The 24598-nt window shown below is 41.9% G+C and overlaps 2 protein-coding genes and 1 long non-coding RNA gene across 4 annotated transcripts in view; 1 reads left to right on the top strand and 2 right to left on the bottom strand.

Moving 5' to 3' along the window:
* Positions 1 to 6564: 6564 nt before the first annotated feature.
* On the bottom strand, positions 6565 to 9251 carry LOC120563959 (fibroblast growth factor 23-like). Of its 2 annotated transcripts, none has more exons than XM_039808519.1 (3): positions 8935 to 9251; positions 7426 to 7529; positions 6565 to 7314 (listed from the first exon to the last, which is right to left on the bottom strand). In XM_039808519.1, exons 1-3 carry the CDS (start codon positions 9158 to 9160, stop codon positions 6916 to 6918), a joined length of 729 nt encoding a protein of 242 aa, XP_039664453.1. In that variant the 5' UTR covers positions 9161 to 9251; the 3' UTR covers positions 6565 to 6915. The 2 variants fall into 2 exon arrangements, with proteins under 2 accessions (XP_039664453.1, XP_039664454.1); XM_039808520.1 differs by having other exon boundaries at positions 9013 to 9251.
* Positions 9252 to 9300: 49 nt separating this feature from the next.
* Positions 9301 to 24598, top strand: part of LOC120563961 — a 42790-nt gene continuing 27492 nt past the window's right edge. Inside the window, exon 1 of the long non-coding RNA XR_005640037.1 lies at positions 9301 to 9630. This is a non-coding gene — a long non-coding RNA (uncharacterized LOC120563961). The remainder of the gene's footprint in view (positions 9631 to 24598) is intronic.
* On the bottom strand, positions 14204 to 23219 carry LOC120563960 (fibroblast growth factor 4B-like). Its single transcript, XM_039808521.1, has 3 exons — positions 22514 to 23219; positions 21793 to 21896; positions 14204 to 17375 (listed from the first exon to the last, which is right to left on the bottom strand). Exons 1-3 carry the CDS (start codon positions 22857 to 22859, stop codon positions 17199 to 17201), a joined length of 627 nt encoding a protein of 208 aa, XP_039664455.1. The 5' UTR covers positions 22860 to 23219; the 3' UTR covers positions 14204 to 17198.

Genomic DNA, 24598 nt, shown 5'->3' with positions numbered 1-24598 from the left:
CGGGGCGCTAGTGCGCATGCGCAGCATGTAGACGTGTTTAGCTTGTGCTCTCCACCGCAACTTAGGCAAAATCACCGAACACCACGATACAACTGTCCAAGAGCTGATATTTTTCTGCTCGCTCGCCTATCCCATCCGCTGAACTTCGCTAATCTGGAAATGTCACGGCAAAGAAACCTTCCTGGGAAGTCCAAGACCATCGATGGATACATCAGCAGTGCTAATGCTAGCGGGGCTAATGCTAGCGATAGCGCCCCAACGAGCCTCCTGCTAAACCTTCGGCTACCGCTTCAGATACTATGTCCATAGACAAAACCAAACGTAATCGAGATGTGCAAGGACATGTTCAGGAAATGTCAGAGACGATTCTGGGGAGGCTCGATGAACGCTTTGATGCCTTTGATACCAAGTTTCAGTCTGTGCTCTCCGTGCAAACTGATCTGCAAAACCGCATGGTCAGTCAAGAGCAAATGACCAGTGCACTTGAAGAGCGTGTGGAAGTGCTTGAAACCAAATGTGAAGATTTAACAAAGTGTGCCGGCCAGCTTCAAGCCAAACTACTAGATTTAAACGCACGGTCCCCGCAGACACAACATCAAGATTGTTGGTATAAAAGAAGATTCAGAAGAAGGAAAACCAACTGTTTTGTTTCCAAACTTATTCCTGAACTGCTTGGTGACCAGCACTTTCCACATCCAGTGAAAGTTGATCGTCGCGCGTCGCTCTCTGCAGTCCAAATCAGCGGCGAGTGCAAACCGCGCACCATCATGGCTCGCATTCATCATTTTCAGGTGAAGGAGCTGATTCTACGCCTCAGCAGGACGCAATCAATGGAATACAAGGGAAACAAAGTTCTGATCTTCCCTGATTATACTAGTGAAGTGATGAGCCAGCGCCGTGCCTTCCGAGACGTGATGAAAGCCCTGAGAGACGGAGGAGTTAAACATCACCTGCGCTACCCGGCCAGGCTTCATGTTTACTGGGATGAGGAGAGGAATGCTCCGGATGTCTTCAATGATCCAGCGGCTGCTGAGGCGGCTCGTTCACTAAAGGAACGTAGCGCTTCGGCAGATGGTTAAAAAATGTGATGGTCATTTTTTACTTTTCATTTACGGTGAGCGTGTTCGCTTTTCTGTGCTGAATGCACAGTTGCCCATTCTTTGAATTGCATGTCAATAAGTGACTGCCAAGACATATAACATTTATTAATACACCAGGGCGCAGGACAATTTATTTTACAGGCGTATTTTACTTTGTTTTCAAGGGTGTTACTAGCTTTCAGTTTTCAAACTCATAATTACGTTGTGGTGGAGGGCGCTACCCCGGTCGGCCTATTATTTGCCCAGCAGCTCCTGTTTTGAACGAGAGGGGAAGATACGCGTCATGTTCGGGGGACGCGGGACTGAGGGAGGTGGGGTGGTTGTGGGATTGTATTGCTGTTTTTGTTTGGCTCAGATGCACATGTTTTACTCAGTTGTACTCAGTGTTGCAACAGTATTTGTATTTTTTCACATTTTTTCAAAATGACTCAAGTACAAGGTAAAATGCATGTAGGAGGCAAAGATTTACAACTGGTTTCATGGAACGTGAAAGGGCTTGGTAGTCTAGTCAAAAGGGGGAAAGTTTTTAAACACCTGAAATCTCTTTCTGCGGATATTATTTTTTTGCAAGAGACTCATATCAAAACAGCTATGCAACATAGGTTGAAATGCAATTGGGTATCTCAGATATATCAATCATCATTTACCTCGCATGCCCGTGGTGTGGCAATATTGTTTCGGAAAAATATCCCATTCCAGGTAACCTCTGTTAACAATGACCCTCTTGGTAGATATTTATTGGTCTCTGGTACGATAAATTTGTTTCCATTAACCCTGCTTAATATATATGGTCCGAATACGGACGAGCCCAATTTTTTCAGAAAGATTTTTGATCTGCTTCCAGACGATAGTGACTCAAACATAATAATAGCCGGGGATTTTAATTGTTATCTGGATCCTTTCTTAGATAGATTATCTACACGATCAGCACCTGAAATTGCATCTGTAAAGCTTCTAAAAAACCTTTTGAAAACTAGGAATCTAGTAGACGTTTGGAGGATTCAACATCCTACAAGCAAAGAATATTCATTCTATTCACATGTACACAGATCCTACAGTAGGATTGATTACTTTTTGATTAGCTCTAACCTTATTCCTCAAGTCACCGATTCAAAATACCATAATATTCTGATCTCTGACCACAGCCCCTTGGCAATATCATTAAATATTTCCCTCCCAAAACAGACTTATTTTTGGCGCTTCAACCCGAACCTTCTAAGCGATGACAACTTTGTCAAGAATACAACCTCTAGATTGAAAGATTTTATAGAATTGAATGATAATGGTGAAGTGTCTGACTTGACCCTATGGGAAACATTAAAAGTTGTTTTGCGTGGTGATATAATCTCCTACACCTCGGCCATTAAAAAGGAGAGAGCGATGAGACTACTTGAAATTAACAACGCTCTTCCTATTTTGGAAAGAACTTACCAAAACTCTAAATCACCGGACCACTATAAAGAGATATTGAAGCTTAAATATGAATACAATGATATTATGAACGACCAAGTCAAAAATTTACTTTTGAAATTGAAGCAGAAACACTTTGAGCTTGGGGATAAACCTGGTAAACTGTTAGCGCAACAGCTTAAAAGTGCCCAGGCTTCAAGAGCAATTCATGGTATTAAGTCTAAAGCAGGCATTCTTCTAACCAATCCTTCTGACATAAACCATCGTTTTAGTGAATTCTATTCTGAGCTTTACTCCTCAAAACACAATGTTTCACAATCTAATCTGAATGATTTCTTTGACTCCATATCATTGCCCAAATTGAGTGATGCTGCTGCGAAATGCCTTGATTCAGACTTTACGCTACAGGAAGTCATTAATGCCATAAAGTCATTTCCATCAGGCAAGGCTGCTGGGCCCGATGGTTACTGCGCAGAATTCTATAAGAGGTTTTGTGATATTCTTGCACCACTTATGCTCAGGATGATGCATAACTCTAAAAATAATGGAAAACTGCCAAAAACCCTTTATGAAGCAAACATTTCTCTAATTTTGAAAAAGGGCAGAGACGAAACCGATCCTGCAAGTTTTAGGCCAATTGCGCTTCAAAATTTTGATCGTAAAGTAATAACTAAAATCTTGGCTACTAGATTGAACAAATATCTGGCTTCTATCATCCATCCTGACCAAACAGGGTTTATTCCTGGCAGACTCTCCTTTTCTAATGTCAGGCGGCTGCTCAATACTATTTACTCTGATTTTAGTGGCATTAATGGAGCTTCTATTCTGTCCCTTGACGCACACAAAGCTTTTGATCAGGTCGAGTGGCCTTATATGTTTGAGTCACTGCGCAGGTTCGGATTCGGGGAGACGTTTATCTCTTGGGTGAAACTGATAGATAACGCGGAACCGTGTTGTTCTGTTCTGACTAATGGTGATCGGTCAGCACCTTTTTTTTTGCAACGCTCGGTTCAGCAAGGCTGTCCATTATCTCCGGCCCTCTTTGCTATTGCACTGGAGCCTCTTGCTGTAACGATAAGAGAGCACCCACAGGTGAAAGGGCTTCAGGTCGGAGGGGTGGAAACGCTTATCAGCTTGTATGCTGACGACGTAATATTGTATTTATACAATGCTGAAAAATCAATTCCCCCTCTTCTTGAGTTGATCGAGTCTTTTGGTAAAATATCAGGGTACACGATCAACTGGTCAAAGAGTGAATTTGTGCCTCTTTCCAGTATTTATTCACCAGGTTTTTTACAAAGTATCCCATTCAAAATAGTTAATGATCATTTCACCTACCTTGGTCTGACTATACCTAAGGATCCAAAACTAATATTTAAATTAAATTTCGCAGAATTTATTTTAAAATTAAAACAAAATATTGAATGTTGGAAAATTCTTCCCTTATCAATGATCGGACGCATAAACTCAATTAAAATGATCTCCCTCCCCAAATTTTTATACATGTGTCAAAATCTCCCCATTTATCTCACCGCAGCTTTTTTTAAGGACTTGGACTCCATTATCTTGTCCTATATTTGGAATGGCAAAAATGCCAGGATTTCAAAGGCACACTTGCAGAAGTCTAGATTGGAGGGAGGGTTGGACCTGCCTGTATTTAAACACTATTACTGGGCTGCCACTGTTAGGGCATTGATGTTCTGGCAACAGGGACCCTTGGATAATCAGACGCTTGCAACCCCCTTGTGGCTTAAGATGGAGGCCAGCACTGTGAATAACTCTTCATTGCCAGCTATGTTATTCTCCAAGTTTGAAAAGCCAGAGTCCTATAAGAATTTATGCTTTGTGGTGAAACAGTCAGTAAGAATTTTAAACCAGGTTAGGTGCTCTCTAAAACTACCAAATACATCAGTACAAACACCTATATGCTTTAACCATAGTTTTCTGCCTCCCTGGCATGACATATCGTACCATGACTGGAGAAAGAAGGGCTTGGTCTCACTTAATAATTTGTACATTGACGGTAAATTTGCATCATTCAGCCAACTGAAAAGAAAATATAATCTCTCTAGTTCCCATTTCTTTCGGTATTTGCAGGTTAGGCATTACACTCAATCAAAAATTGAAGATTTTCAAAATCTACCCCTGGAGCATGAAATTTATGATATTTGTAAGAGCCCTCCTTTCTCCAAGCGTCTTATCTCGAGAATTGTACGGTTATTTGATGACTGTATTGCTGCGCACACTGTGAAAACTAGGGATACTTGGAAAGAAGAGTTGAATGTGGAGCTATCTGAATCCATGTGGAACACCTGTTTGTCTAATATTCATTCCTGCTCTATAAACAGTAGACATCAATTAATTCAATTTAAGATTGTCCATCGTTTACACTATTCCAAAGTCAGATTACATAGAATATATCCGTCAGTTTCCCCAGTGTGTGACAGATGTAAGGTGTCAGAGGGCACGTTGTCCCATGCTTTTTGGTCCTGCTCCTCATTGACAAACTTTTGGTCTAAAATATTTGACTGGTATTCCAAAGCATATCAGAGGCCCCTTCAGCCCGAGCCTGGACTTGCTATTTTTGGCTGCTCACAAATAACAAGGGCAATTCCAACTACAATGCGGCAACCATTGGTACTGGGACTGATAGTTGCCAAGAGACTGATATTGAGGGAATGGAAGTCTCCCTCTCCTCCCTCCTTTCAGATATGGATCACCAATATGCTATCCATAATACAAATGGAAAAACTCTGCACCAGTAAAGGGACCCGCTGGGTTCCCGTTCTTGGAACCCATTCCTAACTCACTTCGAAAAAGCTAAAATACAGTAAGCTAATTATGTTCCTGTATCAACAACCTTTCCTCCTACCGCTACAATAAGTGTGACTGTAACAACTGGCAATAGCTGCATCTGAGCCCTGTTTGTTTGCTTGTTTAATTTGGAAAATGTAAATAAATATAATATTACAAAAAAAAAAAGTATCCATCTGCTGTTCAAACAGAAGATCTGTACACACTGCTGTGATGTAACACGGTTTAAGAGTACATTACCAAGCATAATAGTACCATAAAAACACATTTCTTTTATAAAATGCTATCTCTTTTTTCAGAAGTTGTAAAACGTTTAATGCTTTCATGTGTAAGAAACGACCCTTTGTAAGTCATTGGCTTTGACTGAAAATGGCTGTCCACAAATGTGGGACGAGGTGTCTAGAAGCATCTGCTCCCACTTAGGGCTGGACAATCTATCGATTGTATATCGATATCTCAGGCTAGATATAATCTTAAATTTTGGATATCGTGTGTGGCCGGGTTGGCTCAGTTGGTAGAGCAGGCGCACATATACATAGAGGTTTATGCCTCGACGCATAGGTCCAGGATTCGAGTCCGATCTGTGACGATTTCCTGCATATCTTCCCCTCTCATAGCTGTCCTGTCCATTAAAGGTCCAGTGTGTGGTAATTTGGCCCATCTAACGTTGAGATTATATATCACAACTCTCTCGCGCCACGCAGTTTAAAGTACGTATTACAGCTACGGTAGCCTTCACGCTTTTTTCTGATGACGCTGGTGTCTTTGCTCTTTTCAATCTCATTTTTCTTTTTCTGGGCGAAGAAGAAGACTCCTGTTCCTGAAATTTGGATTTTGGATACGTGTGGTCCTCCATGTTTCCTTATTCAAACTTGCCGGGGGCCAGGAAGCTACGATACCCATTAGTAGCATTAGCAGCACCTGGGAGTTTATCATGTGACAGCAAAAACGTGAAAGGTGGAGCAGTATGTCCTATATGTCCCTTACCAGCTAACGTATTTCAAGATGGCGCATGAATATGGAGCGTCTACCCCAGTTCATGCGAATGCAAATGTAAAATTTCAAGCCAAAAGGAATACTTGGAATTGACGGTGGTGGTAAATATTCATGAAAAAGGACAAGTTTGTGAACGGGCAACACCGATTTTGATAATGAACAACTAAACACGTTACACACTGGACCTTTAAAGGCGGAAATAATCTTTAAAAAAAAAGTATATATATATATATATATATATCGTGACAAGTGTTGTCTTTTCTTGGTTTTAAAGGCTGTGTTACAGTAAAGTGATGTCATTTTCTGAACTTACCAGACTATTGTAGCTGTTCTATCATTTGCCTTTAATCACTTAGTCATTATATCCACATTGATGATAATTTATCTTAAACCAATTGTCAACCCTACACTATCGCCGCGATATCGACATTGAGGTATTTGGTCAAAAATAATAAATAATAATAATTGATTTTCTCCATATCACCCAGCTCTACTGCCACTAATGCAGTCAAACATGAAACGAGTTCTTAGAACAAACGGAAAGACTTGCCCCCCTCTCTTGACTTTTACTCTCATTAAACCCAAGTTCGGTATCTTAGTCTTGTTCTGCTCGGTCTGCAATGTTGGTCTTGACGGGACTGACGGGCCCGTTGGACTGTAGGACCCGGAGGGGGTCATCGCAGGAGGTGATGGTCTCTTTGGACACAGCACCGGCCTGGTCCCGTTCACGCTGCCTGCCATCTGCATCCCGGTGATCCTTGGCAGAATGGGAAGGATGGGACTGTGATCTGAATGGATCAGAGGGGTTCACTCTCTCACTCCTCCTCTGTCTCTTCACCAAAGAACCCAGGAAGTTCTGGGCCAGGGCTGAGGAGGGATCAGCTCCCTCCACTTTGAGCAGCCGGCCCCCACTTATAGAGTAAAACACGTCATGGTGGTTCACCAAATCTAACCAAATGTGCTGGAAGAGACAATCTTCTGGGCCCTTTTGCCTCTGTTTGGTTGGAAAAAAAAGCAAACAAGTGCAAAATGTTTAATACAACTGTTTTCCCTACACTCATTTCTTGACTTCATTTAAATTAAGCGCAACTAAAAAAATACTCACAGAGTTGTACTGCTGTCCCTTTGAGTCCACACAGAGGTAGCGTTTTCTTCTCAAATCCAATATTAACACATAGTTGCTCGTATCTCTTCTTTCTGGCAAAATAACTGTAAGACAACATGTTTAAACATGCCATCATTAGTTATGAATGAAAAAATAATTATTATGTTCCATATTAAGAATGTGTTCCAACATGAGCATTTCTGGCTGCCAGAGATCTTGTTTAATTCAATTCAATTCAATTTGATTCAGTGTCAAATCATAACGAGAGTTATCTCAAGACACTTTCCAGATAGAGTAGGTCTAGACCACACTCTATAATTTACAAGGACCCAACAATTCCCCCAGAAGTATGTGAGCAAGCATTTAGTGCAACAGCAGCGAGGAAAAACTTCCTTTTAGGCCGATACCTAGTTGTATAGATGACATGCAAAAACAATATGTGTTGGACACCTAGATTACAACATATATTTGTAGGTTTGTCCAAAAATATGCCATGCTCGATGTATTTCCAAACTTTTAACTTGTGTCTCATTGGCGATTTTAGACCCTGTTTAGGGGGGGCTCCTAAATTTCATCTCAGCCCCCCTAAAAATTATGTTAATAAAAAACATACATTTAAAATAAAATAAAAAAAATCCCTAAGTGTATGGCATTGGCAATTTTAGACCCTTTCTAATTTCATCTCAGCCCCCCTAAAAATTAATAAAAAAAAAGAATTTTTAAATTACAAAACAAATTTTGAATTAATTTTAGTGCTTCAAATTAGAGTTTGTGAAAATTTCTATTAGTGATAGAGGACAAACAATTACAGGTTCAAAGGGCTTGAAACCGGTTGAATATCCTGTGTGGCTGTCACCGATGCTATGCACCTCTAACCCAGTCAAGGAAAGGGTTAACAGAAATATAGTGTTGGCCAATCAGAGGAGGTTGTGCCAGACTCCCGCCTTTGGCTGAGTCTCTATCTGATCTGTCAGAGGGAGAGCAGGAGTGCGGTTGTGAAGTTTAACGTTGGTAGTCCCCAGAGAAGAAGTTAGTCATTTCATGGCGCAGATTAGAACCCAAATTAAACATAAGCAACTAAAATTGCTGAATGTTAGAACATTGTCTGAAATTGCTCGTTACTACTGTGACTTATAAAGTGTCAGGTTTAGTTCCATCATAGTGTTAATAGTGTCAAAAAAAATGGCAGCTGACGTTGTTGTTCAGTAGCTAGCTCAGAGATTAGCAGATAATGAAATTACTGATTTAGTGGGGGTCACCGTGTCACTTTCTCATTAGGGGCTGAGCCCCCCTAAAGCTCTGATTCTAGAATCGCCTCTGTTGTATCTAAATACATTGTTTTTCCACTCAGGGCATATACTGAATATCAAACATGATATTGCCTTCTGAGAAATGAAGCTAGACAAATAAATCGTTGCATTTAGTACTCTAAAGGCATTCATTTTCTAAAATGAAACAAATAATCTGGAATGACACAAAGGATGTTTTTATGGATATAGGTAGATTTACCCAGAAAGTGTCTGTCTGTCTGTGTATGAATGCCTTTTCTCATTGATCCACTCAGCTCCAAGTAGAAAGGTCCCGTACCAGCGGATGCATCCGCACGTGCTCCTGCGTGGAAGCTGCTCTGCCGACGTCGTACAAGTTGCTCTGGGTCCCGGAGCGCCGGTGCACAATCCACCGGTACAGACACATGTACGGCAATCAGGATGAGTGAGAAGAAAGCCGCTTGCATGATCAATGGGGGATGCCGTGCTCTCTTTACTCTTTACAGAACAAGTGTTTCAGGTTGGTGTGTGAGCAGCTATACTGCCGGAGGAGAAAGTCCAACAGGTCTAATAAAACAGAGGGTCAATGAACTGGCTAACCCATTTACCAAAAGGACTCAAAGCCTAGCTGTTTTTTTCTGTGGTTAAGGGTTGCCTGGGTAGAATCCCTGCCCCCCTTTCACAGATATAATACTGTTATATATATGTATAAGAGAGTTTATTACTCTAAATGGAAACACCACTGTGAGAGTTTTCTGCCACAGACGGAAGCATCATTTATTCTTTGTTCACACCTAACATAAAAATCCAACATCAAGATCCAATTAGTACCTCCAGAGGCAGAGGAGAGAGGATGAAGGGACAGCAGAAGATGTGAAAGGATGATGGAGACGCTGATTCAGCTTTACTCGTCTGTGTCCGTGATCAAAAAAAGAAGGTAAGAATAACAAGCTCTTCAAACTACTCGTATGACCTTTGTTGGGTAAAGTTTGTTTAATTTAGATTTGGAAAATGCTCAACAGTACTATCTCCTCTGTTCAGAGTTTTGACCCACTGTGAAAAAAAAATCAAAAAAATCAGCAAAACCTGTAAAGGCGCTGACACACCAACCCGATAATCGTCTGGCGAGGTCGGTGACTTGAGTCTGTTCGGTGGGTTCCGTCAGCCGGAGGAGCCGTCGGCCTTCATTTGGGCCGATTTGTCATGTTGAATCAGAAGGCGGGCAGTCGGACTCAACGGCCAATCTGATTGGTGGAGCGCTAACCCGGAAATGACGAGCGGGATGAGCGTGACTAACGTCTCTCAAAATCTGACGAAAATCTTAAACTGAACGTTGTCGATCTGAAATGAAGACAGATTCAGTAACTGCACGGCCTATTTCTCGCTTAAAATGGTTTCAGAAAATTGTTTCGGTGAACTATTTTTGTAAAATACGAGATCGTATTCCGAACGAGCCACCATGACGGTCTGGCTTTGAAATTCCGGAGAAGCCAGACCCACGTGACGCGTTCGTCCAATCAGCTGCCGGTTTTAATTTTTTGGTCGACAATACAGATTAGCGCCGCCTGCTGTTATGGAGACGTATAACGTCTCGTGCATGCGCAGAACGTACGCTCAAGTCGGCGTCGCTTCGGCGTGTTCCGAGGCACTTTTTCGACCAACTCGGGGAGGCAGTCAGCCCGACTGCCTTTTCTGCCAAAGGTCGGCCGTCGGGTTGGTGTGTCAGAGCCTTAAAACTACTTGTTCTCAACCCTGGTAATCAGGGGCGTTGGACTGGGGGGAAAAAGGGGACTGAGTACCCAGGGCCCTCATGTGAGAAGGGCCCAAAAAGATGCTAGAATGAAAAGCTGTGGAGGTGCCCATAGAAAATGCCTTTCTACAGGGCCCAGAACTTTGTGCTACGCCCCTGCTGGTAATGACCAGAGAAAATCATTATACCTTCACAGCTCAGATCTAAGTGACTGATGCTTAATGACGGGAGGATGATTCTGTTGTGTCACGGTATGTTCTCCAAGGAGAATGACTCATATCATTATTATTAATTAATTACACACTTCCCCCGCCTCTCACTTCCTTTCACACAAAAAGCTTTTTATCACTTATTTTTGGCGGTTTCATATTTTTACCTCTTTACAGAAATGAGAAAATTCCCTGAGCTCCTGACCTCACGATTCCTTCGGTACATTTTGATAAACTTTAGGGAAGCATTTAATAGTCCCACACTTTTCCAGAAAACTTGACATCTTAGAGATGCAAGGTTGTTTTTTTTGCCCAGCACCAGCAGACACAATATGTAGAACAAATGTATATAATAACATTGTTATATAACGTTTATTGTATGATTGTTGTTGATTGGAAGTTGGCTTGGCAATGGCTTTTATTTAGAGAAACTGCCAAAGGGGGCATGACATGAGCAGAGGCATGACTGTGCATTTTGGCCTTCCTGGAAAAAAATATGACCCCACAGAGAAAAGTTCAAGGTAGTACTCGAGAGGCCAGTGACAATACGTCGCTCATTGATGAGGACAATAACCAGTGACGGCAATATAGAGGTTTGTTATTTCCAAATCATGTCTTGACACTTTCCTGGAAAGTAAGCGCACTAATAATAGGTGGAATAGAGTTGAAGGTCTGAGTTATTTTTAGTTTGTTGTGTTGAGTTGATTATTTTGAGATGAATTTCCTTGAAAGAACTGCTCCGTTTAAACCCAAGGTAATGTTCATTTGTCATTCATTTATTATTGCAAACTTTATTCTTCATATATGTGGACTTGTATGCTTCCTTGTTGACATATTTTTTTTTAAAGATTTTTTTTTTTTGAGCTTTCGTCTCTTTACCATATAGTGACAGTGGATGGACAGGAAAGGAGGGAGAGAGATTGGGGGATGACACGCAGAAAAGGGCCGCAGGTCGGATTCAAACCCGGGCCGCTGCAAAGGCCTAAGCCTACATAGGGCTCACGCTCTTACTGGGTGAGCTAGAGGTCGCCCCCACCCACCCTGTTGACATTTTGGTACATTCAGCTGACCTGTTGTGCACTGACTGAAAGACTATGCTAGCAAGACTAGCATTTAATTCTAAACAATCAGTTGGATGTGTACCAATTAAACACTGTAATTACACTATACATGTGTACTATACTTGTATACTTACACTATAATTAATTAGTGCCAAATTACATATGTCCAGGAAACTTACAATGGAATGACAAGGAATGTATTAAGTATAGAAACCTTAAAATAAGGCTGCAATTTGTACTGATTTCTATTTCTATTTTGATTTTCCTCTACATTTCCTTCCACATACCTCATAATGTTGCCCTTCCCCAGAAGAGGGCGCCCCATACCGACTCATGCTTATTCACTGAACATGACTTTGGCTTGAGGTTTAACATTTTCACTGGCGCTCACGGTTTCTTCCCCACTTCCTGTAACAATCTGTGTTCAAGGGTTCTAGAAGGGTGACAAAGCAACTTTCAAGCATTCCATCACAAGCCTTTTTTTTTTTTTTTTTTTTTTACAAAACGTCTTTTATTATCATTTCAGGAATACAGTTGACTGCTGTGCACAGCACATACGTACAAAAATAAAAGGAAAACCATTTGTAATATAGTATTTTACTTACTCATCATCATATTTTTCAGAAACAAATGATTGGAGAAGTCTGTTGTTTCAAACTAATTTACAATCATTTCAATAATCGGAACTAAGGCAGAAGGTGAGGTATATGTTAAAAAAGAGGAGGGGGGACTCAGAGGAAGCACTCTCCCCTCAGTGCAGGAATAGAAAACTGAGAGAAACACAAAGGCTGCCGGCACACAGGGACACACCCACACAGACACACACAGTCTCACACACACACACACAGACACACACACACACGTCTGATCCCAGATCCTCCAGTTCCCTGTGAACCAACACATCTTAAAACCAGCTGAACAGGTATGATAAGCACAATGGCAAAATCCAGACACTGGATCCTTAATCAAAGGGTGGAACACCATCTAGACCATTCAGAACTCTATATGCATAACGCAGAATTAAGGAAGTTAAGGGTTTATGTTGAAAGGTGATATACCGTTAACTACCTTCTCTCAGGTACCGTTATATCGTACAGCCTTTTCTGCCTCGAAACAACATCGTACAAAAGTTGTAGGACTCGTAGCAGAAAATCTGACACCAAGCTGGGCTGCTGTAAACAACTTATCAGGTGTCTCTTACTACTTTAGGAGCCATTGTATACTTTACAATTCCCATTCAACTCATCGCTTTTTGTGCTGACAGTGTCCTCTGAAACGTACCATAATAAATCAGAAATGACATACAGTAAAACATACACGTTGTCATCAAAAACAAGCATTTTTGATCTTGCATGTCAGCTTGTTTTGATGAAAGTGTAGCAAAGGGAAAACTAGCAGCATCTACCCCTTGCTCAGTAAATTGCACTCCATAAAAATAAATAAAAAAAAGAATGCACCTTTTTGTATATTTCAACAAAATTAGCCAAAAACACTTCTCCAACCAAATCCTTACTGTCACAAAATCAGTCCAGAAAAAAATAAATAAAAAAAGCTACAAGTGATCATTTTCTGATCATTGTGATGTGATAAATGCTCATCAGTCACAATGAGCAATAAGATGCTCAAAGCAAAAATCCCACAAACACGATATTGAAAAACATTAAACGTGACATCCCGGGGGTGTCAAGTTGTTCTCTTGGATCACAGTATTCAGTCCGCCAGACAACCTGTTTGCCTCAAGTGTCCCTTTCCTTGGAAGCATTTGATTCTTTTGAAGGGGCATGTTGCTACATGCTATCTATAACTATAACTATCAGCTCAAAGCACACTCTGTGCTTCCTTCGGACAGACATCCCTCAGCCCTCAGTAGCCTCTGTGTTAGGGCTGTGCAATTACTCAAAATTGTAATCGCGATTACGATTTCAGCTCCCGATGATCACAAACACAGAATGATAGAGAAAAACGATTATTTTGCACATTACGTTTTGCGAGTACATTCTCATTTTGTTTAGTGTTCTGAATGAAAACAAAATGTTCAAATGGGGAAAGTGTTAAAGTGCTCATATTATGCTCATTTTCAGGTTCATAATTGTATTTAGAGGTTGTACCAGAATAGGTTTACATGGTTTAATTTTCCAAAAACACCATATTTTCGTTGTACTGCACATTGCTGCAGCTCCTCTTTTCACCCTGTGTGTTGAGCTCTCAGAGTGAGGCATCTCACTTCTGTTCCATCTTTGTTGGGAGTCGCACATGCGCAGTAGCTAGGTAGGGACTACTAGCCAGTCAGAAGCAGAGTATGAGGGCGTGCCACGCTAGCAGCTAGGCGAGCATTATACAGCTCTATTGTAGTCCAGCCTTTACTTCAGAGACAAACGTGTGTTACAAAGTGACCACGTTTGTCTCTGAAGGCTGGACTACAATAGAGCTGTTTGGAGCAGTTTGTGAACAGTGTTTTCTGTTGGAGATGGTAAGTCCCTTTGGGGTGGACTTTGGGCTTTTTCACTTTGTAAACCTATAACGTGCACAAAAAAGATATATAACACAATAAAGGAAAGGGAAAAAGCCTAAAAGGATAATATGAGCACTTTAAGGGAAATTTCACACTTCTAGGTATTTTCACTGTTGATGTGTTTAACTTTGCCACTGTTTTATTTAAGTTCAATAATTGCAACATATTTCCAAAAGTCAATGGGTAATCGCGTTAAATAAGGGTGATTTCAATGTTGACCAAAACAGTCGTAATTATGATTTTTTTTCCATAATCGAGCAGCCCTACTCTGTGTTGCCTTTGTCCCTCCCTCTAGCCTTTATCCTCCGCTGCGAGGAGAGTGCAGTACATCAGCTCGCACAGTCAGACAATGCCCTGTTATTCCTGACTCAAGGTAAATTGATCTGATACCATCTCTACTGTCGCTTTGGCAGAAACAGAACATGACAGGAGCGCGCTCACTTGCACAGACACACACACACACACACACACACACACAGACGCACAGACACACACACGCTTACAAACACACTCGTTCTGACCAGATAGCGCACATTCGTCTCTGCTACTAGACTCAAGCTGGAGCTTAAAAGGGCACATAAACCTTTGCTCACAGACATTTTGTCAGTGCATTACAGTAATCTTTGAAAGGGCATGGCATAAAATATGATAACATATCTATAACAGCCTTGCTACTTTCCTTTACTCATATTTTACCAAACTGGCCCGACTGGCGGTTTGCTACTTACAGAATATTGTAGGTCAAGTGCCCAAATATAATAACTGAATTCAAAATCATAAAAAAAATGGGGCTCATTTCAACATTAAATAGCCTTTGCTCAGGAGAAAGGTGCAGAATCCTTCGTATTGTCATTGCACATTACAAGACAGCCATGTATGTGTTAAGCGAGAAATAGCCGGACAGGTGCAGAGCTCCTTAAAAACAACAGAAGACGGTTGAGATGGAGCAGAAAACACACGCCTGCATCCGTAACACAAAGGACAGAGAGCTCATATCTTTGACCTTGGTACAAAAATGGCTCGGATGAATGGGACAAGAATCCCAAGGCCCTGCGCTGACCGTCCACTCTGACATCAACTGACGCTCTGGTATTTTACCCCACATTATTCACATCACCCGCCAAGTTACACAAACAACCAGTGCCACGTGAAGAGACCCATATATAAGTCCTCTGTACATCATTGCTATCTTCAACTTTGCTTGCTCTTCGTCCTCCGTGCCCCCCACCCCCACCCCCAACTACAGTATTTTAAAGAGGAGCGCGAGCAGTCGTTGAATTCAAGTACTCAAGTACAGTATGCTGCGTACACAAAGCCCGAAATGAACATGGCTAATATAACCCTTTGGTTCACTGCTCTTATTTCTTTTTTTCACAAGGAGCCATACAGTGACTCAGCGGCCAATCTGAATAATGCATAAGTAGCTGCAAAATCTGGGATCAATAATCCGCATCATCTAAATGTCAGACAGACCGAGTTACCTGAAGTATTGTTCACATGTCCCAGGGTCATGAACTCTGAAGCAGTTCCAGTTCTCTCTAAGCCAAATCTGCCATCCGTTTCATTGAAAGCAGCAGACCATCTTATTTACAGCGAGATAGACAACAGTGACATCCACTGTCACGTCGCTCACATCTGCTTGAACATGTCACTTTTAAGTGCCAAATATCATCGAACCAGTGCGAAAGTCAAACGGCGTCCCGTCGTCACTTTTTGCTACAAAGTCGACGAGACAAATCAAATAAATTAGCAAAATATCAAGGGCTACAGACCAGATGCAACAGATTTCGCCAACTCAATTTGAACTGGAGGGAAATATACAGCAGACAGAAATGGAGGACATGTTGCTTCCTAGTCTCGGGTCTATGATATTTTGTCACACAAACGCACGTTGACCTCCCACAACGAGAAGAAAAAAAAACCTTCAAAATTGAGCAGCTCTCAAACCGAGCACTTCCGCATACATACTTGAAATAAAATGCATGCCCACGTATAAACTACACACTCATACGCTCAATCTGGCCTCAGATCCGGCTACAAAGTTTGTGAAAGTAAAACCTGGGATTGTCAAAGCTCCCTTGTACATGATGGGAGCGTGGGGGTGGGGGGGTGGGGGGACTCTAAATCTAGCTTTCCATATTAACAAGACGCTCCACTGGGTCCTGTGCAGCATAGAGTCTCGATTACTTAATTGATCTAATTATGGAAAGAAAATAAAGTGGAGAAACTCTGGCCCTCTAGGAATTAGGCTACAGACTCCCGGTGGTGTTTTAAGGGAGCGATGACTTGTGTTTCATTCCTATTTCTGACTTGAGCGCCACGTTTCTCGCATGCAAGGGTAAAGGGGGGCCGCAAGTAGGAATTCAAGGCACCGCCACCCTCATGACGAAGCAAGAAAAAAAAAATCTCCGCCATATTTGCAAGTGCTCCAGTCGCCCTGACGGTGACAGAGACAATCAAACACAAGAGGATGGGGAAGTGCCCAAGTCCTTGATGGACGACAACGGAAACTCTTTCGGTAAACAGGCATTCCTCTCTGTAGAAATTTCATGCACACATTTCTCTTTTTTCTTCATCCTCTTCTTCTCAGGATATGGTGCTTTGAGGTAATAATGTATCCATTTCATTTCCAAAAAAGGATGAACCGTCACAGGGCAAGGACTCAACCAATTCCAGCGAGCACCCATATAAACTGAGGGGATTAAACGACGCCTCTCTGTCCCCTTCATTTCACAAAATGAAAAAAAAAAAATCATAAAAGCAGCAAAGAATGGCATTTCCACAATTTCTAATATAAAGGAAGCTACCCAAATATACATATAAAGTTTGAATAAATACTATCAGATATAGTTGTATTTCTTTCTTTTACAGTCCATGTTGTCTTTTGTGTTTGTACGTAGGTATACAGTATTCATGTTACCTGGGAAATAATCCACATGTGCAAATAAGTTTGTTATTGCCAGTTTTTGCTCATCATATTCGGGGTAGGAAGTGCGTTACAGTCATGGCAGTGGTGGCCTTGTTGCCCCTCTTGACGCGGCCATGCTTGCTGAGCGCTATGTAGAAGCGTCCGTAGACCAGAGACTCGTAGGCGTTGTAGTTGTTGGGGAGCATGCTCTCCTTGAACTTGCACTCGTCATGGAAGACTGTCTGGAGAGGACAGAGAGACAGACAGCGTGCATTTGGATCAACTCATCAAGAAACGGACTGATTGTAGTCGGAGGCTATGGTGGCAGAACATAAAAAAAAAGAAAGCTCTTTAAAAGGATTCTGTGCCATGCACAAAAATATGAAGCTAAATTTAGATGACACAGCAATGGGAACAATGAATTAACATTTTGCCAATGTAGAGTTACCTTTGTGCAATCTCCAGGCAGCATTTACAGCTCTTAAATTTTGGGTTTATTGAGTTTGTTCCTACGAAATATGTATTCGTTTTTCATCAACGTTATTGAACTATTCACAGTGGGCCAAAATCTGCAGATATTTAACACACAGGAATTTCTTTTCCAGTGATGGAAGAAGTATTCAGACCATTTACCTAAGTAAAAGTACTAATACCACACTGTATGGAATACTCTGTTACAAGTAAAAGTCCTGCTTTGAAAATGTTACTTGAGTGAAAGTATGTGAATATCATCATGAAAATGTACTTAAAGTATTAAAAGTAAAAGTACTCCATGCAGAAAAATCACATTTTAGAAACTGGAAACGATCCAAACTGTTCTGTTGATCAACTAAATTAATGGTCTAATCATTTCAGCTGGACTTATAGGCCGTTATATTGTTGGGTAGTTTAATTTATAACAAAACATTGTATTCTATAAACTACATGTGTTTTGTGTGCAAAAATCGTAATTTGTAGAGTACACAGTTTCTGCATGTTTCACCAAGTCAAATTTAAGACTTTTTAAGACATTTTTAAGACCATTATGGATGATATTTAAGACCTTTAACACAACATCACCTAAGCCCCAAATTCAGATTTTAGTATCGTTAAACTTGCACTTCGCCATAGCTGAAGAATAAAATCCTTTTTATGTCTGTGGTACAATCGGGAAGAGACTCGCGCCAATAACACAAAATCTGATTGGCTGCAATGTAAATTGTTGGTCTCATCTGTAGTCGTGATACACTAAAATTATATTTGGACTAGCGAAAGAAAGAACTACAACGCCTCAGAATAATAATTAAAAAATAGCATTAGAGGTAGCGTTACATGGACGTAGAAAAATTAAGACATGTTTAAAATTATTTAAGACCTAGAACACAATACTTCAGCGAACTTAAGACTTTTTAAGGCCTAAAATTTAGATTTTGAAATTTAGACTTTTTAAGACCCCACGGACACCCTGAAAGTAACTAGTAACTAAAGCTGTCAGATGAATGTAGTGGAGTAAAAAATACAATATTTCTCTCTGAGGTGTAGTGGAGTAGAAGTAGAAAGTGGCTTGAAAAGAAAAGACTCAAGTAGAGTACAAGTACCTCAAATTTGTACTCAAGTACAGTACTTGAGTAAATGAACTTATGCTGCGTTCCAGGCAACCCGTAACCCGTGTTTTCACAACCTTCTACCGGTGAAAGCGCCCTGGAACGGCAGTCAAACCTGTAACTTACTACCCGTGAACTTGTACCAGATGGTTGTACTCCCAGTTACAGTTTTTGACGTCTCACACACACATAAACAACAATGGCGACCCCTGTTGATGCTGTACAGACGCCGGTGATTAGCGGTGAGAAAAAGAAATAAATAGACATAAATAGGCAACGTAAAGTAATTCCCGCACATTGTAATCAAAACAATACACATACGATTGTGTACTACTACAGGTTATGTTTATGACTAGAAATCGCTAGTATCAGCTAGCGCTAGCTAGCGCTAGCTAACGTCAATGTTAGGTAGCCGCTAGATAATGCTAGCTAGAAGGGTTTGCCGTGACTTTGCCTGGAACGCAGCATTAGTTCCATTCCACCACTGCTATTCACAGAAAGATGGATACCAGTTTAGATATGAGAGCGGTATCAATCTTCTCCATCTGACTCGGAAAGAAAGTTTTCCAAAATGTCAAACTATTCCTTTAAAATTCAAACACTAAACTCTAACGACACATTTAATTACTTTAAATACAGTAAACGTTTATACAAATGCTAAAATAAACGAAATCAGGGAGAGTTTAGGTATAAGATCATCTCTGTGGAGAACATACGACTGCTGTGCTACAGCGCTGACAGTGCACGGCTTGTACAGTGTACAGCAGCGGAGCAAACACTCTCCATCAGAGGCCATGTGGCCTAATTCAATCTCTTATCAGATCATGAGCCCCGCTCACAAGCTAACGCTTCATCACTCATGACCAGATAACCGACTCCCATTATGTCTGTCAAATATGTTGGCCCCAGCGAGCAAACCAGCGGCCATGTGTCAGCAGCAGGGCTCTGCTAAACACAATGGTCCCCCCCCCCCCACCACCTGGGACATGTGTAGATATTAATAGCTGTCACTGCTCCAGAAGCAAAGCTCCAGTAATTCTACCAAAACATCTTATCCGCTGAGGATATATGGATTTCTCAGCATTGTTACAGTCCTGTCAGTTTGTTTCCTTCAGGTTTTAAAGGTACAACACCCTTAACAAAGCATTTTCATGGGGCTATAATTCATTCTAAAATGAAGTGTCCCACAAATTCCCAGTGGGCTATACTTTTTTATTAGTGTGTGCATTTAAGTTCCCAAAGGCCTTAATTTGATCCTGCTGCTTAATATAAAATGCTGCTGGCAGCTTACACCATATATGTATGTACTCTACCAAATGCACTGTATCAAATTCAAACGCAGATCTATAATATACGATCTATATTTCAAAACATGCAACACATTCAGCAGCAGGATCAAAGTAAGGCCTTTGGAAACTTAAAGTTGTAACGTGTGTAACGTGTTTAGTTGTTCATTATCAAAATCGGTGTTGCCCGTTCACAAACTTGTCCTTTTTCATGAATATTTACCACCACCATCAATACCAAGTATTCCTTTTGGCTTGAAATTTTACATTTGCATTCGCATGAACTGGGGTAGACGCTCCATATTCACGCGCCATCTTGAAATACGTTAGCCGGTAAGGGACATATAGGACATACTGCTCCGCCTTTCACGTTTTCGCTGTCACATGATAAACTCCCAGGTGCTGCTAATGCTGCTAATGGGTATCGTAGCTTCCTGGCCCCGGCAAGTTCGAAGAAGGAAACATGGAGGACCACACGTATTCAAAATCCAAATTTCAGGAACAGGAGTCTTCTTCTTCTTCGCCCAGAAAAAGAAAAAGGATATTGAAAAGAGCAAGAGACCGGCTTTTTGAAGCGTGAAGGCTACCGTAGCTGTAATACGTTCTTTGAACTGCGTGGTGCAATAGAGTTGATTGCGATATATGATCTCAACGCCAGATGGGAGAAATTCCTACACATTGGACCTTTAAATTCACACACTGATAAAAAAAATAAAAATACAAAAAAAACCTTGTCAAAGTATAGCCCACTGGGAATTTGTGAGACAATTCATTTTAGATTTAATTATAGCCCCATGAAAATGTTTTGTTAAGGGTGTGTACCTTAAAACCTGAAGGAAAATAACAGACAGGCCTGTAACAATGCTGAGAAATACATATACTGGTGCTCTTACACCTTGTACAAAATATTGAATCTGTCAAAGCCCCATCACTGTTATCAAGCTATAGTGCGTGACAGGGTTTCCATGTTTTAAAGTCAGGTCTAAATTTAGAAAGCATCAAAGAAATGTGAAAAATCTAAAAAGCTGCTGTGCATTGAGGCCTCTTTAGAGTGCCACACCTCAAACAAATACCAAATTTTCACACAGTAGCATGTTTTGTATTGGATGCTTCTCAGAAATGTAACGAGCGCAACTGCATTTTGGTGAGAATAGCACACGGCCATCAGGTTATGAGTTACAGGAAACGTGGTAACCAAACGTGTACATTTGTAGAAAGATTTCAAATTATTTCTGGTATACGCTACGAATCAAAATGCCTTGTTTCAGATTTTCTTTTTAAAAAGGTGGGAGAAGCTGCTGGCGGGTGAGTTGAGCCTTTTCCTCCCAGGATGTGTGTGATGTGCACTGCCCTTTAAAATAAACGCTTTGTCGTTAAAATCGATTCCCAGCTCTGCTGACAGCTTTCATTGCATCAGGGGGTTTTCCCTCCACACACACACACACACAACACACACACACACACACACACACACACACACACACACACACACACACACACACACACACACACACACACACACTACAGGCGTGTGGACTGAACCCTGCATCTGTTAACCTCATCATTATTTACCCATAGGCCACCAGGCCAAGCAGCATTGCTTTAAATAGAGCTATGTAAATTCCTGATGAAATTAAAATATAGGGATTTCGCAACACTTTGACTGGCAAATTATTTAAAAATAATAATAATACAATAAAGAAGCGGATCGAGCTGCAAGTGCGTCTTATTTTCAGGATCCCCGTGAACTAACATTGCTGGACAATAAATGAAATACTGTGCATACCTACCGTTCCGTATAACCTCCCACGGCTGTTCATTGCGACAAACAACTCACTCTTCACCCCATACAGGCTCACCACTCCTCTGTCCACCGTGGAGATCTCTATTAGACCTGGTACAAGACAAAGAAGTGTTAACATTAGAGTGAGAATGAAAACACCAAGCGACTGATTCAGTGTCCATCATGGTGACTGTATAGCATTGTGCTCTCTCTCTTCTCTCTCTCTCTCTCTTTCTCTCTCTCTCTCTCTGCGTCTATGGGTGTAACCTTGCAGATTGCTGCGCAGCATGCCGAGCCTTTGTTCTGCATCTTTCACCCCATCTTAACACTTGAACCCCTGGCGCGTGTCAATTAAGCGCGTTCCGGTTAATGCAGTAATTGCAGTAATTGCGTTGACGTGCACGGCCATTGGTCTCTGGACCGCCCTCACAGGGCTGCGTAAAAATAAGTTGTGTCTAAAAGCGTCCATACATTCATGTCATGGCTGAGCTTTGGGAATGAAGGGGAAGAGGGGTGGGGGGTGCTCAGCACTGATGGATACTTCTTTCTTTCTTTTTCTTTTTTTTAATAGATTTGTATTTGCCGTGGAAGACATTCAATTCTCCCTCAGAGCCAGATGACATATGATCATGCAGATGAATAGAGGGGATAGACAGATCCATGCGTATTGACTCTGCCTCTCTCTTGTTATGTCTATTGCATTACATTGGTGGAGGTATAGAACTCACTGTACTGGTTTTCATTATGTGCACCGTTTATCCTGCCGTCGGGGAGGACCTGAAGGTGAAACCCGATGCCCACGTTGCAGTAGAGCCTCCGCACTCTTTTGATGCCCAGCAGATAGTCGCTCTCCCAGTTCAGCTCCGGTTTCTCCCCGGAGATTCCCAGCACGGAGCGGGAGAACAGGGTCTCCCATCGTTTCTCCAGCAAAGTTGCATTCGTCCTGACGCTCGGTAACGGGTACGCTGACACGATCCCCAGCAGAAAGCCCAGGAGGAGCGCCGCGGTCAGCGTCCAGTGCGGCGTGCCGGCCTCGCAGGACATACTGACGAGGAGCCTTTGCGCAACGGCCATCCGGTTTACCTTCGGGCCACGTGGTCGAAATTAATGACCCTAAAAATACCGCTGGTCTTGTTTTGCTTCCTTCGGCATGCTGGCTGAGGAGGGTTATTTTTGGAGCGCAGATCGGGGCTTTGGGCATGAAACGCAAGCCCCGGTGCAGAGGAGGAGAGGAGACGGGAGACCGCGCGGCAGAGCTGGAGGTGATGGTGATGGTGATGGTGATGGCGAGGTTGGTGCTGGTGATTACCATGTTTTGCAGCTCCTCCGCGCCCTCTCTCTCTCTCTCTCTCTCTCTCTCTCTCTCTCTCTCTCTCTATCTCTATCCTTCTCCCTCTCTCTCTTTCTCTCTCTCTTCCCCTCTCTGTGTCCCTCTCGGTATAAAGAGTTCGGAATAAATGCCCCTGCACTCAACAAAAACCCTGTTTCCTCCACCTCGCCAGGGCTATCGCATCCCTACATGACATCATGCTGACTTCACCGCTGGGACAATACAAGGGTAGAGAAAGGTGCTGACAGCGGGGGTGCTGACAGCGGGGAGACCAAGTGCGTGGAGAGTTGAGGAGAATAGCCTGCTGTCACTGCTGGACTGGAAAGGGGAGAAAGCTTATTGGTGGCGTTCAGCGGCCGTGGGACAAGATGGGGCACTCGGGCTGCTCCCAAATTGGGTCGGTGGTCATATGTCTGTCAGGCCCGCTTCCTTATTTAGAAGGAAGGTGTAAAAACAGGCCCGCTTGTCACCGGAGAGCAATGACAGGGCTCTTGTGGTCCCACGTCTTCTGCTGTGCGCCGTACAAGAACTCCCCTGTAAATCTGGGGATTTCTGGGTTCAAAATGACGTTATCAGCTGGCCCAGAGAGCCAGTGGGGGGGGGGGGGGGGTGCCAATAAAATCAGGGTTCAAGACCTCGGTGTCGGCCAGCATCCGCCCTGCTGCTGACGTGTCCTTGAGCAAGACACCGACTGCCCCACCCCCCTAGACTGGTATTTTAATAAAGTATCATATATGTTTTTTGTATAGTACACCATAACCCGTGCATTCCCCATGGCGCATTGGCGAGAACTATGAGGAGCAAAGTGGAGAGGCCTGTCATGGAATGGCACACATTGTCAGCATGCCATTCCCTGCAACATGAAAGCCTATCGTCTTTTCCATGTAATAGATAATGCCAGCAGCAGCGTGCCCATGCGTCAGTGAGGCCAGTGCAGTTGCGCACCAGCAGCAGTCTCTTGCACACATCAATGCCTCAAGATTTCCAAAGGATGGCACCATTTCCAAGTTGATTTGAACCACTCCTGTACAGCCTTTAGCGTTCAGTGTCTGTTGGCCAAACTGCATAGAAATGTTTGGACATTTTTACGCAACAAGACGCTCACTTAAAATGCAGAGTAGGTACGAACAAAATGCACCTCAGATTAAATTCATTCAAATAGTTAAACATACAAAAAAATAAATAGACCTCTATAATGTTTTATAAGTTTATATACTGTGTTCGGAAATAATGTGTTAGTTATAATTTGACACTACAAATAAAATTGAATTGAATGCAATAATGACCAATAATTTATCAGTTTTTTTTTAATATTGAAAAGGGGAATGTGTTTCATAAAATTACTCACAGACATGTCATTAACAACACAGTTCTTTTATTTTGTATAAAATCTATTTGGTAACTGCATATTTATACACAATCTGATGGATGTATTATGAAAATGAAATACAACTTTTTGTTATGGCTGAATGCATTTATGACA

Source organism: Perca fluviatilis, chromosome 8 (genome assembly GCF_010015445.1).
Source record: "Perca fluviatilis chromosome 8, GENO_Pfluv_1.0, whole genome shotgun sequence".
NCBI lineage: Eukaryota > Metazoa > Chordata > Actinopteri > Perciformes > Percidae > Perca > Perca fluviatilis.
The sequence above is the reverse complement of the archived record's forward strand: the minus strand, read 5'-3'. Positions and strand labels throughout refer to the sequence as shown.

Coding starts and splice junctions, on each gene's coding strand:
- LOC120563959 (XM_039808519.1), bottom strand. CDS start 9,160: ATGCAAGCGGCTTTCTTCTCACTCATCCTGATTGCCGTACATGTGTCT. Junction 7,530..8,934: donor GACAGACAGACACTTTCTGG/GTAAATCTACCT, acceptor GTTGTCTTACAG/TTATTTTGCCAGAAAGAAGA. Junction 7,315..7,425: donor AGGGACAGCAGTACAACTCT/GTGAGTATTTTT, acceptor CCAACCAAACAG/AGGCAAAAGGGCCCAGAAGA.
- LOC120563960 (XM_039808521.1), bottom strand. CDS start 22,859: ATGGCCGTTGCGCAAAGGCTCCTCGTCAGTATGTCCTGCGAGGCCGGC. Junction 21,897..22,513: donor ACATAATGAAAACCAGTACA/GTGAGTTCTATA, acceptor GTCTTGTACCAG/GTCTAATAGAGATCTCCACG. Junction 17,376..21,792: donor GTGGGAGGTTATACGGAACG/GTAGGTATGCAC, acceptor TGTCCTCTCCAG/ACAGTCTTCCATGACGAGTG.